A 16,694-nucleotide genomic window follows, 5' to 3' on the forward strand; every position below is an offset into this window, starting at 1 on the left:
AACATACTAAATAACACTCCAATCTAGGTACCTTTAAAAATGGAACGTTTGACTCTAATTGCGATTTACGATCATGTATGATAATGGGATAAGAAGAAATTCTATTACAGAAAAAAAGATTTTGCCTTGGAAGCACATTAATTAACTGAAATAATGGGCAGATATTTTACGTGTAACTTTCAGGCACTGAAAAGAAGGAAAATTATAATTTACTTAGGCAGCTTAAAACTATAATATTTAAGTAGCTTAATTAAACTTTTACTATTCTAAATTTGGCTGCCAGTTGAACCCTGACCGCAGCTAAATTGTACTCTCAGATAAATGGCTGCAAGATACTTACCCAGATACAACTGCCTTGAAGTGACCAAAGCTACACATTTAGAAACACAGCAGGAAAGCTGGCACATATTTTCCTGCTTTCCACATGCTCTTATTCAAACAATTGTGGTTGAGCTAATGGGTGGAACTCATTTATTGCAAATGTTTTGCTTCTCTTATAAAGAACACACAATATGTGAACAGTAACGGAACAGAAAAATGAAGTGTAGCACCCTGCTTTAAAAGTGTTCAACATTTGTTGCCATTTAAAAGCAACAAAACAAAGTTGCATTTTCTTTCATTGTGCCTTAAATTCTGGGTTATATCCAATGTTATGGGAATGGAAGGGTTAGGGTTGGTGCAATGATTCTTTTCCTCCCCCACTTCCCTCCAAGTCTTTTTCTTTTTCTAAAGTGGATTTTTTATTATTATTATGAAATACTTCATTTTAGAATGATGAGCAAAGGGATTTCTGAAACTGCATACATACACTTACGCGCCATTGGCTTGTGCGTCGGGAAATAAATTAATGGATAGGAATTCATACCACGAAATGGAGGGAGTCCTGGAGTCCTCGTGGCTCACGAGAAGACCCACCCCAGGGCTTGAAGAGGGCACCAGTGAAGGAAGCCCCAAAGTGGAAGCCCCTGAGGTGCAGTGGAGCTTTGCTTAGGCTGCTCAGCTTCCCCACCTAACAGCTGGCGCATGGGGTAGCACAGCAGCTGCCACAGCCACTTTCCTACACATCCTCCAGCCGGCCCTAGAACTTCAACTCTAGCTATTTTGGTCTGGATTAGAGAGAGAGCAGGAGAGAGAGCTAGAGAGCAGGCTTTTTAGAGGGCGCTCCCCACTTATGCGATTGTCGCTTATGCGCACAGGGGCCCGGAACATAACCACGGCCATAAGTGGGGACTTAAGACTCTGCACTTTATCAGCTCATTGTAATTCCTCTATTATAACGCTACACACAGTACAACTCTAAACTGCGAAAGCAAGATGTGCCTCTACCGCTTGGGAGGGCGCTGTCACAAGAGAAGGGTTCAATGCCTTCCTTGCTTGTGGCTTTCTTCTCATTGGCATATTTGGTGTATCTGTTTCTGAACCTAAAGGACTGGGAGATTATACAGACCAACCTAATTTTGCTGCCATCCGATTCAAATCTGTTGGATCCAAGATGCCAAGGAGAAATGCAACTGATGGTAGCACTGCTTCTGCATTTGATCGGATTACAAAACAAACAGGATACTCAGGGCTTGATGTTGGGAAGGTACCTTCAAATGTTTTAGAATACAGAATATATTTGGGTATCTGGCCAAGGAATACAGACTGGGATTCCCTGCCAAGCATTCCTGAAACATGGTTGCAAGGACCTCTTTGTACAACAAATCCTCTAGCTCCTGTTGCTTCTTACCTACCTAAGTCTCCTCCATCTTCCGCAGCATGTAAAAGAACCTGGTCTGTTTGGAAATGCACTAAATAACCTGATATGTGAAAGGATCAACCTTCAGTATTAGAAGTCCATGATAAGTATGATGGCAAAAACTGAAGAAACAGAAATGGATACCTCCCTACAATGAATGGTAAATACAGCAAAGGTACCTTTATTCTGTGAAATCGAACAATGTCACCATTTTTGTAGATTTGTGGAAGGGCATCTTTGTTTACATTAAAAAGTGAACATATCAGCTTGGCATCCGATTGGTCCACAATGGTTATCACTGAGCAATAATCTGTAAAGGAGAAAATATAGATGTAAAAAAGTTGGCACCATACTTCTAAAAGCACAGAATAATACATAAAGGATCATGATGTCAGGTAACATCATGAGAATAAATACAGGGATGAGATTATAGGATTCCATATGCTTTTAAGAAAGCAAAACAATTTCCTAAGATTAGCCATGCCAGAAATTTTACACCTACCTCTGTTTAAAAAGTGCATGCATTTTCAGTAATCTTGACATGTCTACAGATGTGAATGGGTTTGAAACTTTCATAAAATTACTAACAAATCTTAACACTGAAGAGAAAGTATTTTATTTTAATTCAAGGTATCAAGTACAATGGTCAGCCAACCCTTTAATTGGCCAAGAGTGACAACGACACTTTCTTCTGTGACATGAGGCAAGGAGGAATGATTGCCTAGCATGCAGTCTAATTTTCATTCAGTACTGCTCCATTTCTTCAAATCTAGCTTAGGTGTTAGTCTCCAGAGAGCTAATAATTGCCAGTTGTGTGGCAAGTCTCCTTTTGCTTAGCTTTGCCCTCACTTAAAACAGCCATATTAAAAGGGCAAATGGCTTAAACCACTTCCTGTTCATGCAGAGTAAGTAACAGACTGTTTAGACTTTAGAGAGAAGCATTGGAGGGGGTTGAATTATGATGACCCACAGGGTCCCTTTCAACTCTATGATTCTATCAGCACTCAAATCAACCCCCTTAAGAAGACCGAACACTCGGGAGAAACATGTATGTTCTGCAAAATTCTTATAACTTTAATACACTAATATCCTGCCCTTCCTTTCAAAGGAGCACACAGCAGCAAAGACATCAGTGATTTTAAAAAAAACAAATAAAAAATACAATAAAAACATATTTAATACACCTAAAAATATCTTACTATTATAACATTTATATTCCACATTTCCTTCAAGGTGCCCCTCTTTCCATGTTATTCTCACAACAATCCTGTGAGTTAGGTTAGGGTGAGAGATGGTGACTGGCTGAAGGTCACCCAGTGAGTTTCAAGGCAGATTGAAGATTTGAAGGTGTTCCAGGTCATGGCTAGGCAAACTAAGGTCTGGGGGCTGGATCCGGCCCAATTGCCTTCTAAATCCGGCCCGCGAACGATCTGGGAATCAGCATGTTTTTACATGAGTAGAGTGTGTGCTTTTATTTAAAATGCATCTCAAGGTTATTTGTGGGGCGTAGGAATACGTGTTTCTCTCTCTCTTCAAAATATAGTCCACCCCCCCCCAAAAAAAAGGTCTGAGGGACAGTGGACTGGCCCCCTGCTGAAAAGGTTTGCTGACCCCTGTTCCAGGTTTTAGTCTAATAGTCTAACCCAGAGTGGTCCAACATTGCTCTCAGACTGCAAGCAGCCCTCAATCCCTTTTCTGGCAGCCCTCAGCAACTTTTGATGCCCTAGCCCTCATGGTGCCTTCCCAAAGCTGGGTAAGTGAGGCACTGGGCTTTGGGAAGGAAGCTTGAGGACTCTGCCAGGTTCCTAGAGTTCTCCTGCCTCCTTCCTAAAGCCTAGTTAGCGCTTGCCCAGTCATTGATCCTCTAAGCACTACAGTCCATAAAAGTATTGGGTATCAATGCCAATTTTCATATTCAGGACACCATCCTTTAAAAAATGAATTTCTAATGCAAAGGACAAATCTATTATTTCTACAGGCTCTGGCAGAAACAACATACAGTGGTACCTTGTGTTACATACGCTTCAGGTTACAGACTCCGCTAACCCAGAAATAGTACCTCGGGTTAAGAACTTTGCTTCAGAATGAGAACAGAAATCGTGCTCCAGCGGCACGGCAGCAGCAGGAGGCCCCATTAGCTAAAGTGGTGCTTCAGGTTAAGAACAGTTTCAGGTTAAGAACGGACCTCCAAAACAAATTAAGTACTTAACCCGAGGTACCACTGTATAACCTTTGGGCTAAAACAACACCAAGTTTCGATATAGTTTACTAGATTTGCCCATCATACTGGAAACCATTAACATTTTTGGATTAAATAGTGCTAACTAGATCTTAATGTGTAAGAGTTGAAAAATTAAACTTTCTGTTAGGTATTAGAAACAATCTTGAGCAATTCACCTAATTTCCTCTGTAAGATTAAGTGCAAATTGCTTTGTAGTTTTATTGCAAGGCCTGCTAGTATCTCTAAGCCAAGCCTTTAATCAAAGAAGCCATGAATATAATAGTCTACAGTGCATATTACAAATACTTATTTGTAATTCTCTGCCACCATTGCACAACACACTCTAGGATTACAGTATAAATGAGTTAACTTTGAGACAGGAATGTCATGTTCAACAAATAGTTAGGGAATAGTTCCAATGAGGTGCTTTAAGCCAACAGCTAATACTACAAAAAATATTTTAGTTTAATTTTTTACTTACTGTAAAGCAACTATTCTCAAAGGATTAGTCCCAAGAAACAAGGCCTAAGAAGTATGATACTGAATTAGCTGCTTGTTTAACTTTGCAAATTATCTTCAGGAAATAGCATCAAAGTACAGTTAAGTGTGCCACAGAGGTGTAAAAAGCAAGTAGGAATAATACATTTTAGCAAGCTCATTAAAATTTGACAACTTGTTTTAAACCTATATACTGTGTACCTCACTTTAATTAAAAAGGTGAAAAATTGCATGCTGGCAAGATATACAAGTTCTAAGGTAACTCAAATTTAAATCTAATATTTTCAAAACTCGACAAATATACAGGCTGCTTCAAGTTACAGCTCTGTGCGTCACTACAGGGTTATCTCAGTTCAGACAAGCAAGACAGTACGTAGTGTAAAATACTTTCACAAAACATGGGATCTCGCCATCGCTTAAGGAGAGAAACCGTGTCAGTTCAACAGTGCAAAACTAATGCTAATACATCCTCATGGATTACCAAAATCTGGCACTGAAGTACAACAAATGCTTATAAAAATTCACTCTACCATATTCTTTTATAATGTGTTGGATAGAATGCATCTCCAAGGTGACTTTCTTTCCATAGCCTGAAGGCTCTTCCTAGCACTCTAATAATCTCACCTTACATTTTTGTTTCAAAACATGTGGGATTGCAGAAAAAAACAACTTGAAAGCAAACAGCTTGCATGGCTCACAGACCTAAAGCCAAATGAAGATTCCAACCATTTTTTTTATTTATTTTATTATTATTATTATTATTAAATTTGTATACTGCTCTCCATCTGTAGATTATGTTCTCATGCTTTAATTGTTAGTTAAAAAAATCTATCTCATGATTTGGAATATAGGGAGTTAGCCTCTCCCAGGTACCTTATCACATCAGGTGACTGGAATAGTTATATCCACTTAGGCTTGTTACTGCATATGAAATTGTATTTTTCAAGTCCTACACGTCTGTCATGACATGCCGAATGTCAAGGTAAAAAAGGTAAAGGACTCCTGGATTGTCAAGGTCCAGTCAAAGGTGACTATGGGGTGCGACACTCATCTCACTTTCAGGTTGAGGGAGCCGGTGGTTTGTCCACCGACAACTTTCCGGGTCATGTGGCCAGCATGACTAAAATGCTTCTGGCACAGCGGGACACTGTGACAGAAACCAGAGGGCACAGAAGCACCGTTCACCTTCCCGCCGCAGCAGTACCTATCTACTTGCACTGGTGTGCTTTTGAACTGCTAGGCTGGTGGAAGTTGGGACAAAGCAACAGGCGCTCACCCTGTCACGTGGATTTGAACCGCCGACCTTCCAATCAGCAATCCAAAGAGGCTCAGTGGTTTTGACCACAGCGCCACCCATGTCCTGGTTCTAAATGTTGAAAGTATCCTGGCATGTTGTATGGAAAGTAAGTGAAACCCACCAGTGCTGGGAGTCTAGTTCATACACTTACTGGAATAGCTCTTCCATATATGTGAGTGGGGGACACTGAACTCTCTAATAGACCTATCACACACATGCAATATAAGGCAAGATGTATGTCATAGGTACACATGTTTCTCAAAACACTTCTCCCTGAGAAAGCACATATTCTAGGAAAGACATTCTAAAGTGCATGAAATGGCCCCTAGCACAAGACAGATTGAAAGTCCAAAATGCTATTCAACATGGAAATCAGTAACACAAGAAACACAAACTACATTTAGTATTTTAGTGGCTAAAGAAGCTTTGAATGACACACCAGGTGCAGTTTCTATTTCAGAAACATCCAGAATGGATTTCAGGGTAGACAAGCACTCCAAAAACAGAGAAACTTTAATAGTTTTGCTATAGCAGTTTGAAAATACATGCATACATATATGCAAAAATGAAAATACATGTTCTGTTTCCAACCTCTATGGGACTTTCCACTGAGACCAACAGACAGCTACAGTTTTACATGTATGCCAGAAGCAGCTTCCCAACTGGGATAGATCTGCAACGCTAGCTTTCGAGCAAGTGCATCACAGTTCCTTACCAGCATGAGCAAGGTGATAGGATGGGTTCTGCTGGTCATGCCAACTTTCCTATTACATTGCCCTTCCAGTAAGCAGCAGCGACTCAGGTGCCAGGAAGTCAGTGTAACAGCTCCACACCAAATTGCAAGCCATTGCTGATCTATATATTTTTACCAATCAATTCAATGGAAGTGAGCGTTCATCTTTATTCGGTATCTCAGCTCTCTGTTCGGGCCACTGAAGCTCTTCTTTTTAGAACACTGCACTTCCAAATTTGGGCTTTTGTAAAGTTCCAGGTTGTATTGTCTGTGATTTAGATCAATTGGGTTAGGTTAGTTTATTCTGTAGTAAGTCGCAAACTTATGCTACCATGAAATAATTTAATTGTATTAGCATTGTTTAAGAATGGCAACCCCCCCCCCCAAAAAAAAAAAACCACCTATGGAAATGACTTTAAGCAGTAAGTTGTAACACCTGACAAAATTACTTAACAGCTACTGTAAGCTTGCTTGGCTTAACTGCAAAAGAAGGAACAGGGAAATATTAAGCCCTCACAGCAGTAGTTGGAGCTACAGTTACTTCTATGTCATTAGAGACCCTAGCCTGGATCCAATTGCCATTTCATGGATTAAATTTTCTACCATCAGCTGTGAAGTCTTCAGATATCTTAATAGGGGGTTGCCAACTTTAAATTTCCATTTGATATCCTCAGTCGAGAGGTGCCCTTTCTGCAAATGATTGTCTACATGCCCTTTTGGTTTTGACCATTTTACATTTAAAAGCTACAAGTGGTGAGGAAAGAGAAATAAGAGGATATCTGCCTATCCAGAAATAACATTTTAAAAATCAGCAATACCTTCTGCAATATCCTAAAGGATAGAAAATCATAATCTTTTCAGCTCTCTGCAGCTCTCCAAAAGGGAAAAAAATATCCCTATTAAAATTAAAAACTGAAAATCTCACAGTGAATGCAGTTTTCTCAAACCTACAGACCTAGCATAACTAAGCATCAAAAGATGCTGAAGTATAAGAATCTAAAAGTTTCATCTTGGCTTCAGGAAGACAATTCCTATACAGAAAGAACTAGTAAATGTTAACCATATTGATATAACTTGTACATCAGAATTGTATTTGGCTTTACATACTTTTTTCTTAATGTTCTACAAACTACATAGGAGAACAGCACAGACACAATATAAGATATGGAGGCCTTGTTCACACATAACATTAAACCATGGTTTGCTTAACAAACCATGAGTGAAACCACAGTTGTCCCACAAACAGACAAGTATGCTTGTTTCTCCAAAATTTAGTTTGTTTTCCAATTACTAAACTCATTCCTTTATAGATTGACCACTGGAGATGCTCGCCAAACCAACATGGTTAAGGAAGAGTGCTGCATTCACACATAGCACCAGATCATAATTCACACAAACTAAGGTTTGCAAATTATCAGCAAACCATGGCTTCAGATTGTTGTCAGGAAACAAAGCATAGTTAAGCTGCTAGGTAGGGTTCACATAGTGCTAAAGCTATGGTTTAGCATTATGTTTGAAGCAGATCATTGTGTCCTAATAATGGCAACACTATTTTTCAAACATCTATTTTAAATCTATTTCTATTCCTAAATTTAATTCAAGAAGAGATAGATAGCAATACCTGATCTGCTTTATGAGTACCCCAGTGATCCAATGATGGGGGAACAGATAAGTGGGCTTTTTATGAAATTTACAAGCTATAATGCAACTCATTCCAGTTTTAGCCAAAACAAGATCTTGAATCATTCTAAAGAAACCCTAGTTAGTAAGGGTTACCATCACAAGAAGGTAGTCAGCCTTAAAAAAAAAAACCAGAACAAAACAAAATCCAGCACAACTATTTCCCCAAATGGTCAAACTTAACAAATTGTTTGTAAAACTTATCATCTACAGAAGTATTGCTTTTGTTCCCCGAGATCCTGGCAAAAGGAATAAGATGGGTTCACTTAAAAAAAAAAAAAAAAGTTTCCTTGGAATTCTGGATAAAAATAATTTTCATTACTGCCACAGTCTGCCTTGCCAGGATACAAGATCACCATTATGAAAGAAGTTGACCAGTTTAGAAAGTTCTTTCTATGACAGTAAGTCTTCTATCATCAGCTCAAATTATCACAAAACTAACGACCAATATGCAAATCGCTCCATTCCCCCCAAAATTAGAGCAGACACATTATTTTCCAGGTTCATGCCTGCAATATAATTTTAGTTTATAAGTGAATATGAGATGAAACTAATGATATTCATTTTAATTTCATTTTGTGGAAAAATAGACAAAGCATATGGTGTAATATCTGTAATAACAGATGGACCATTACCAGTTCTTGATACCAAATTTAATTACCCCATCCATTTTTTAAAAGTCTGACATATAAATTATTGTACCTCATGGTGCTTTATTGATATATATTTTTCTTAGCTGGGATGTGAAAACACTTATCTTTCAATATTTCCAACAGTTTTATGTTTAAATACCATTACCACAAACCATGTTGGGTTTGTGCGACTAAAGTCATGTTCATTTTTAAACAAAAGAAGTGAAGGAAGGATCCATTTTCAAACACCATGACCAAAGACTATGTTCCTCTATTTGTCAATGCAAAGAGCAAAGAAATCCCTCTTGAGTTTCTCACCGTTGTATCAAATGGTGTGCAATGAATAGGGAGGTTTCCATAGCTTCTCCACAAATGAATAAAACTTTCAACTATTGCCGAGGACATTGGGCTGCCTAATCTCCTAGCCATGCTAGCATGAATTTCTTTCCTTTTCAAAGCTAACCATGGTCAGGGTTTCATCTGCCCTAACCACTATAAACTCCAAGTTATGATACAAGCAGCTCCCATTTCCAAACTTTGATGTGGAGTTAGTGAGAATACTGAGCACAACAGGCAACCCCCATTTTAGGAGCGACCAATATGTGCACAATTGCACACAGCACTGAACCCAAAAGTTGCCGTGGGAATGTCGTAAAAGAAGCTACTGAAAGAGTGGAACAGACCAAGGTGGCTCACCAAGGTGAATCTGAGCAAGCATTCTTTACAGCAGCCTTTCTCAACCTGTGGGTCCCCAGATGTTGTTGAATTACAACTCCCATCACCCCTAGCTAGCAAGGCCAGAGCTCAGGGATGATGGGAGTTGTAGTCCAACAACATCTGGGGACCCACAAGTTGAGAAAGGCTGCTGTACAGGAATCCAAGCATCCAGGAAGCATTGAGCAGTTTATTCGAAATCATAAAGGTAAAGGTAAAGGGACCCCTGACCGTTAGGTCGAGTTGCGGACGACTCTGGGGTTGCGGCGCTCATCTCGCTTTACTGGCCGAAGGAGCCGGCAGACAGCTTCCGGATCATGTGGCCAGCATGACTAAGCCACTTCTGGCGAACCCGAGGAGCGCATGGAAACGCGTTTACCTTCCCGCCGGAGCAGTACCTATTTATCTACTTGCACTCTGATGTGCTTTCAAAATGCTAGGTTGGCAGGAGCAGGGACCGAGCAACGGGAGCTCGCCCCGTCATGGGGATTCGAACCGCCGACCTTCTTGATCGGCAAGCCGATCAGAAATCATACAATGACCCATAATCATATTTGCTATGAGCATTTTTTTAAAAGCAGAACACTTTGTGAGTTTTATATATTTAATAATACATACCCGTTCCTTTGCATTTATATGGAGGCTTGAAGAATTTCACAGCACCATAGAGGTTGACAATAGTCCCGCCTTTAACAAGATTCAGAGGGGTGTATGTATAGCTGGGGGCAACAGACTAACAAGACAGAGCAGAAAGCGATCACATTCAAGTCAAATTCTGTAGCTATTTTAAAGTGGCAAGCAGCTTCTTCTTCTCTCTCTTGCCAAAACTTTCTTTATGTACAGGGCCTAGATATCAGGTCCATTATGAACATCAAACAAAACATTTTTCTTTGCTACTGGTCATTCCACCAGAATATTCCTTCCTCCTTTGGAAGAATTCCCCTATAAGGAAAGGTTATAACAATTTGGGGTGGGGTGTTATTTTTTTTTTTTACTGTACAGAAAAGGTGAGCAGGGAGTGGATCTGCTTTGTGATGTATAAAATGCTGTTGGGGTGTGTGTGACTATTTTCATACTAGAATCTGGAACCAATGAAGCCGAATGTTAGGAAATTCAGCTCAGAAAAAAGAAAGTGCTTCTTTATACAGTACATAATTAAACTATGGGATTTGCTCTCACAAGAGGCAGACAGCCACCAGTTTGGGTGGTTTTAAAGGGGGATTGGACCGATTCATGGAATATAAGGCTATCAATTGCTGCAAGCTATGACTGTTATATATGTTGCAAGTCTGATCCTGCAGGACTCTTCTTATGAGACAGCCAAGTGTTATTTCCTGGCAAACAGCAAATATCAGACCATTCCAGAAACACTAGCTTTTTTTGCTTTTCTAGTTTAAATAGTACAACTGCAGAGTTAAAGCTATAAAACGTTTGCAGATACAAATTTGTTTATTATTTCAAAAGGCATTAATCTAAGTGGAAAAAAGAAAGAGACAAGAACCTATATCATAACCTACAAGAATAGATTAAATAATTAGTTTAATTATCCTCAACAAACCAAACTTCAAAACAGTGTAAAACCACAACATGTTTTGATTAAATCCTTGCTATATTTAATAAGCACCTACTCATTTGTTGCAAATTCATCTTGTTATGTTCTCTGACATAACAAGCTAGCTTGGCCATTGAAGCAAATTCCTACATTTTCTCTCTGTATTTATTAATGGTTGGTATCATTGCTGAACTTCATTTATCTGCCAACAAAATTATTGTTGCCAACACCATACAATGACACAGATCTTTATGTTGCTGTATAACTAAACCATCTGTATAGTTTAACAGAAAAAAACCACCAGGTCCAATTGTAAGTTAAATGTTTCTAGTACAATAGCACTGATTAATTTCCATGGTTTTAATAGTTATCACACATGTCGATTGATCATTTCACAGGATGTTTAAAAAACCCATTTGCTGTACATTCTGTGGTTGAAATAAGTGTGTAAGCTACTTACATGAGAAGAGAAAACACATGGGTCCAACATATAGAATGAGAAAGCCAACTGATTTTTGATCTTTCCCAATTGATTTTTGACACATTAGAATTTCAGTCTGGCCCTAGTGAGTATAGAATCTTGCCAACCAGTTGTACACATGTCAAAAAATCTACATGTTGCCCTCTCCTGATACAGCAAATTTGCTTTAATAAGGTTTTGGAAAGGCTGTTGGAACACATGAATTTTTGTACTTTCTCCAGCAACCAGTAGAAGGTGCCACAGGCATTTTAATTATTTCTGTCATCACCTTGTTCTGCTGGCTAGCCTAATAACAGTCATAATACTTGCAGACCACCTCCAAGATGTTCAGGAAATTTAGCACACTTGCCAGAGTTTCTGAGCCTCTACAGCCTGGTGTATTTTTTTATTTAGAGGGGCTGCTTGAAAAGAATTTTTCTATATACGTAAGACAAATTAAAGTAGCTGGAAAACACATTCATAAAGCATTCCCAGCCTCACAGTGTAAAGAAAGATGTCCAAACGAGAAAACCTAGCATGTGTTTGGATTTATTCAAAATTTCTGGACACCTATTCTCTGCCTTATTCCTCTTGTAATTGTGTTCCCCACAGCAGCTAATGCAAAATTATTTTGAGATCTACCGCCATTTCTACAGGCCATCTTAAAGTTGCTGTAAAACTTGTTTCAGGCACTGAACTCGCGATGCCTTCTGCAATTTAAAACAAAAATAAAAGAAACACCAAAACAAAACTTACCATGGCTACAGTTTCTGAACCAGTAATTGTACTGGATGACCTAGTACAAACCTGCGGAGAAAAACAGAACTGAAGATTGTTAGAACAAACTGGAAGACAATAAGGATCATTTCAGATTTTTTTATTCCAATATTTTAAGATGGACATTCTTTGTTCTTTGAACAAATATAGGCTGGAAGTTAATCTATTATGTATAGGTAACTTCAAAGATAGAAATAATAAATGTATGCATTTTTATTACATTGTAATATAAGTGAATTGTCTTATGTCAAACATATAGCAAATACTACCTAAATATTTATGTAAACCAACAATTCTAATTAACAAACATTTATATTTTTATAGACTACTTTATCTCAAACATTTGGGGTCAGTATAAAAAAGCCCACAAACTAACAGAACAGAATAGTTTAATAATGCATATTTCTATTATGGCCAATATCAAAATAAAATTGAAGTAAAGAAAAATTCACTAAAACCCCTCCATTCTTTCACAACTTAGCCCTGAGCTCAAAAAAGGCAAATCAAATGGGTAGGATTTAAAATATTCCTAAAGGTTCCCAGGCTGTACTGGGATAGATTGAGGGATAATTCTTCCCTTGGTAATTTAAATTTCTGTATATTATAAAACATACTGCACAAATGTACTCTATGGCTACCTAGGACCTAGTTTGCATGTCATGATAAGTCAGTTTACCTGGCTTTGTATATGAGTTAATAATGGATGTGCCTTTATTCTGCCATGCTGGCCCCAGAATGAATTCTTCCCATCCACAGAGCTCAAGCAAGCCATACTATGGCTTGTCATGTGATAAAAACCCAGAGTGATTTGTTTGAAAACAAACCATGGTCAAGGTTTGGATGACACAACAAACCATAGCATTTTTTTTACACTGCCGTGTGGATCCAAAAGGGAACTTCACTCAAAGTAGCTCTTTCAATTTAAAACAAGTCTTTAAGAAATAATATGAATGAATTTATTATCAGCGTTTTTAACACTCAATGCTACAAAGATACAGTAACAGAATACCTACTTGGTGGGTGCTTTCTCTGGTTTTAATTTTCCTCTTCATTTTTATCTACAAAACAACAAAGTGACTTCAAATCCCTCAAGAATTTCAAATTTAAATTTTATACAAAATGTGCGCATCTCATTTTTCACATTTCAGTTGCATTTGTCAAAACCACTTATCCTTGGGTGCTTAGAGTCCAGTATGAGTACTCGTGTATTATCTTTATGAAATGTATTTAGCGAGGAGTGAAAACCTTGGGCAGAATTCCGTTGACTACAGATAGTGTTGCCACCTCTTTTCTGGTCTTGCTCTTGCACCTATAGCAGCAGCCTAAAACAATTTTGAGTAAATAAATTACAAAAACCATCCCTCCAAGTACTATAAGACGGGCTTACGGTAACATGACTTTTTGAGATCAGAGCTAAAATCCATTGACTCTATAGAAATATTAGTTCTCTTATCCATTCTCCAAAATAAAGCTATCACTATGTAAATATATTTACAGCATATTTGCTATCCCAGAGAAACGACACAAAGCACCGAAAAGGTATGCTACACTCTGCCAACTCAGCACAATCTCAAACATTCCAAGTCTATGTCAATTCAAGGCTAATACTATTGGAAATCTGGCAAGGGGCCTTTCCCCATTAACTAAAGCAGCAACACTGTAGATTGCTACTACCGTATTGGCTTGAATATAAGCCTCACCTTTTTCCCAAATTCCGACCGTGAAAACTTAAAGTGCGGCTTATATTCGCGACCTTATGGTATGCAGCCAGGAGTGCGGGGCAAACAGTGCCAGGAGTGCGACAAAGCAGTGCCTGCTGCACGAGTAGTTCCCCGTCCTCTCCCCCAAGGCTGGGAAGGGAGAGAGCGAGGAAGGGGAAAGGCTGCCAGCAACGCAGTGTGGCTCACCCCCCCCCCCCCGCAAGGTTGCAGCCAGGAGCAGCAAGGAATGGAGCGGCTTATATTTGGGTGGTTTTTTCTTTTTTCCTCCCCCCCTCCAATTTTAAATGTTTGGGTATGGCTTATATTCAGGTCAATACGGTACTTCAATACAGCACAACTGGACTTATAGGCCCAAGTCATAATAGTTAGGGTTCCCACAGCAACATCCAATACTCTCCCAGGAGTGTGTGCATATACGGAAAAGGACCCCTGGACAGTTAAGTCCAGTCAAAGGCAACTACAGGGTTGGGCGCTCATCTCACTTTCAGGCCGGTTACCTCGAGTTGAGAACTTTGTGCCCCAGGATTAGAATGGAAATCATGTGCCGGCTGTGCAGCGGCAGCAAGAGGCCCCATTAGCGAACAGTTTCAGGTTAAGAACGGACCTCCGGAACGAATTAAGTTCGTAACTAGAGGTACCATTGTAAATATATATGCTTCTGCCCCGGCTCACATTGCTTACCAAGCTCCCTGCTGCTGCCACCCTCCTTGCTAGTCCCATCCCTCCCTTCACACCTCATCACCCGAATCCGCCATCGCCTCCTTCAGCCACCCCATTCCCACAAAACAACTCCAGCCTCTCTAGCTCTGCAGCTCCACTCCCTCAAGCCCTGCACTCCCTTCACAGCCCCTTCAAGCCCCTTACCTGCCCCAGCTCCTCTGTGTCCCTCTATTTCTGCTTTACTCAAACTTTTTGCTGTTCTTTAAAACTCCATCTTAAATCCTGCCTCGTGTTTGCTCCCCTGTTCCGACATCATGCAAATCCAGGATTGTGATGTGGCTCTACAAATCCTCCAATGGAGGCCCAGCAATGGCAGCCTTACACTTTTATGAGAAAGAGAAGTAATAGGACTTTACACATTTCAAAAACTACCCTATAAACACTGCTAAAGAGACAGCACTGTATGAGCTACACACATTTCAAAGCATTTGAGTAATGCTAACTTTCTTCCCTTTGGGCAGCAGCGGCCCGCGTAGTGTGTCAGATTGCTTAGAAACCCTGTTCAGTATCAAAAATAGTTTTCCACATGCCACAAACTCTATGATTGCTGTCATCTGATTCCTTATCACCAGAGATAGCTCAGTCGGTAAAGCATGAGACTCTTAATCTCAGGGTTGTGGGTTCGAGCTCCACATTGTGCAAAATAATAACAATAACAATAAGAACAACAACAACAACAACAACAACAACAACAATAATAATAAATAATAATAATAATAATAATAATAATAATAATAATAATAATAATAATAATAATAATAATAATAATTTATTATTTGTAACCCACCCATCTGGCTGGGTTTCCCCAGCCACTCTGGGCGGCACTAGATGACCCTTGTGGTCCCTTTCCAATTCTAAGATTTCTGGTGGGTTGCTGTTTGATACACAAATGCAAGTCTAAAGCAGACCTTGATGTGCTTTTTAGTAATCCACAGCCTCTCAGACTCTTATTAAGAAAGTTTTGGAGTGAAGGGAGAGAAGAAAAGCTTGAAAAACATACATAAATAGTTGACCCAGCTTCGTCAGAGACTTCTAGCCGACAGCAATGCCCATCAGCTTCACTGGTGGACTTAGCCATGCTGAATCCAGCTACCACCATGATGTCCTGTAGAGAGAGAAAATGCATCATTATTACTATTAGTTATCATATTTTCAGAGTCCTTAAGTGATCAGATCATTTGATGAAACATTTCCCTGGATCTTCAGAAAATATGACAAATCCCTGCTGATTAGGAAACCCTCTGGAAAAGAAAAGAAAAATGTAAAAGTATGATGCAACCAAAGTTTCAATATGAAATATTTATATCCAGGTCTAAAATTTCCACTGACATGTGTCATTGACTTTAGCTAGGATAGTGTTTCCTTTCCAACTCTACAATTCTATGATTCTAATTACATATTTTAGCATACACAGGTGTTCCAATGATCTGCAGGTCATCAGTGAACTTAGATGTTACAATACGAAAACTTACAATTCATCTTTCATAAGACTAGGGCAATGGGGCAAAGCTTCATGGTCTGAATGTTGCCAGTATTTACATAACAAAAGAGTAGCTAAATATTTTATCTGTGACAAACAAGAAATTGATAAATCAAGAGAATCGATCATATGGAACTTAAATGGAATTTTTTAAAAAATGCACCGAAGAACTGGTTTCTGATATCTGATGACTGGAGTGAGCAAAATGGCCTTTTCGGTACTGTGAAAATTAGGGTAAAAAACAACAACAACAACTCTTCCAACAAAACAATATTAGCAAGCTGAAAAATTCAAATAGCTTGAAAGGTGATGAACAATCTAAGTCACTTATAGAAGATATTTGTTATAAAAATTCTGAGATGAGTGCAATACTCAATTCTAAAAGGTCTCTTTGCCAGTAGTATAAATCAGAAAGAAAAATAGTTACTGCAATCCCTCTGCTTCCTCCTATACAAATAAGGTATTTGCTCA

The 16,694-nt window shown here is 39.0% G+C and overlaps 1 protein-coding gene across 4 annotated transcripts in view; it reads right to left on the reverse strand.

Annotated features, from left to right (window-relative positions):
• Positions 1 to 16,694, reverse strand: part of POT1 (protection of telomeres 1) — a 70,209-nt gene that overhangs the window by 34,829 nt on the left and 18,686 nt on the right. For 2 of the 4 annotated variants that reach the window (XM_083699179.1, XM_083699180.1), the window contains 5 exons: positions 15,744 to 15,848; positions 13,316 to 13,360; positions 12,282 to 12,332; positions 10,132 to 10,246; positions 1,918 to 2,048 (listed from right to left, as the gene is read on the reverse strand). In XM_083699179.1, the coding sequence (XP_083555305.1) occupies positions 1,918 to 2,048; positions 10,132 to 10,246; positions 12,282 to 12,332; positions 13,316 to 13,360; positions 15,744 to 15,848 (447 nt within the window). Of the gene's footprint in view, positions 1 to 1,917; positions 2,049 to 10,131; positions 10,247 to 12,281; positions 12,333 to 13,315; positions 13,361 to 13,797; positions 13,959 to 14,887; positions 15,056 to 15,743; positions 15,849 to 16,694 lie in introns of those variants that run through there. The other 2 variants (XM_083699181.1, XM_083699182.1) reach the window with 2 other exon arrangements.

The sequence above is a fragment of the Podarcis gaigeae genome, assembly GCF_964106915.1.
Source record: "Podarcis gaigeae genome assembly, chromosome: 10".
NCBI classification, from domain to species: domain Eukaryota; kingdom Metazoa; phylum Chordata; class Lepidosauria; order Squamata; family Lacertidae; genus Podarcis; species Podarcis gaigeae.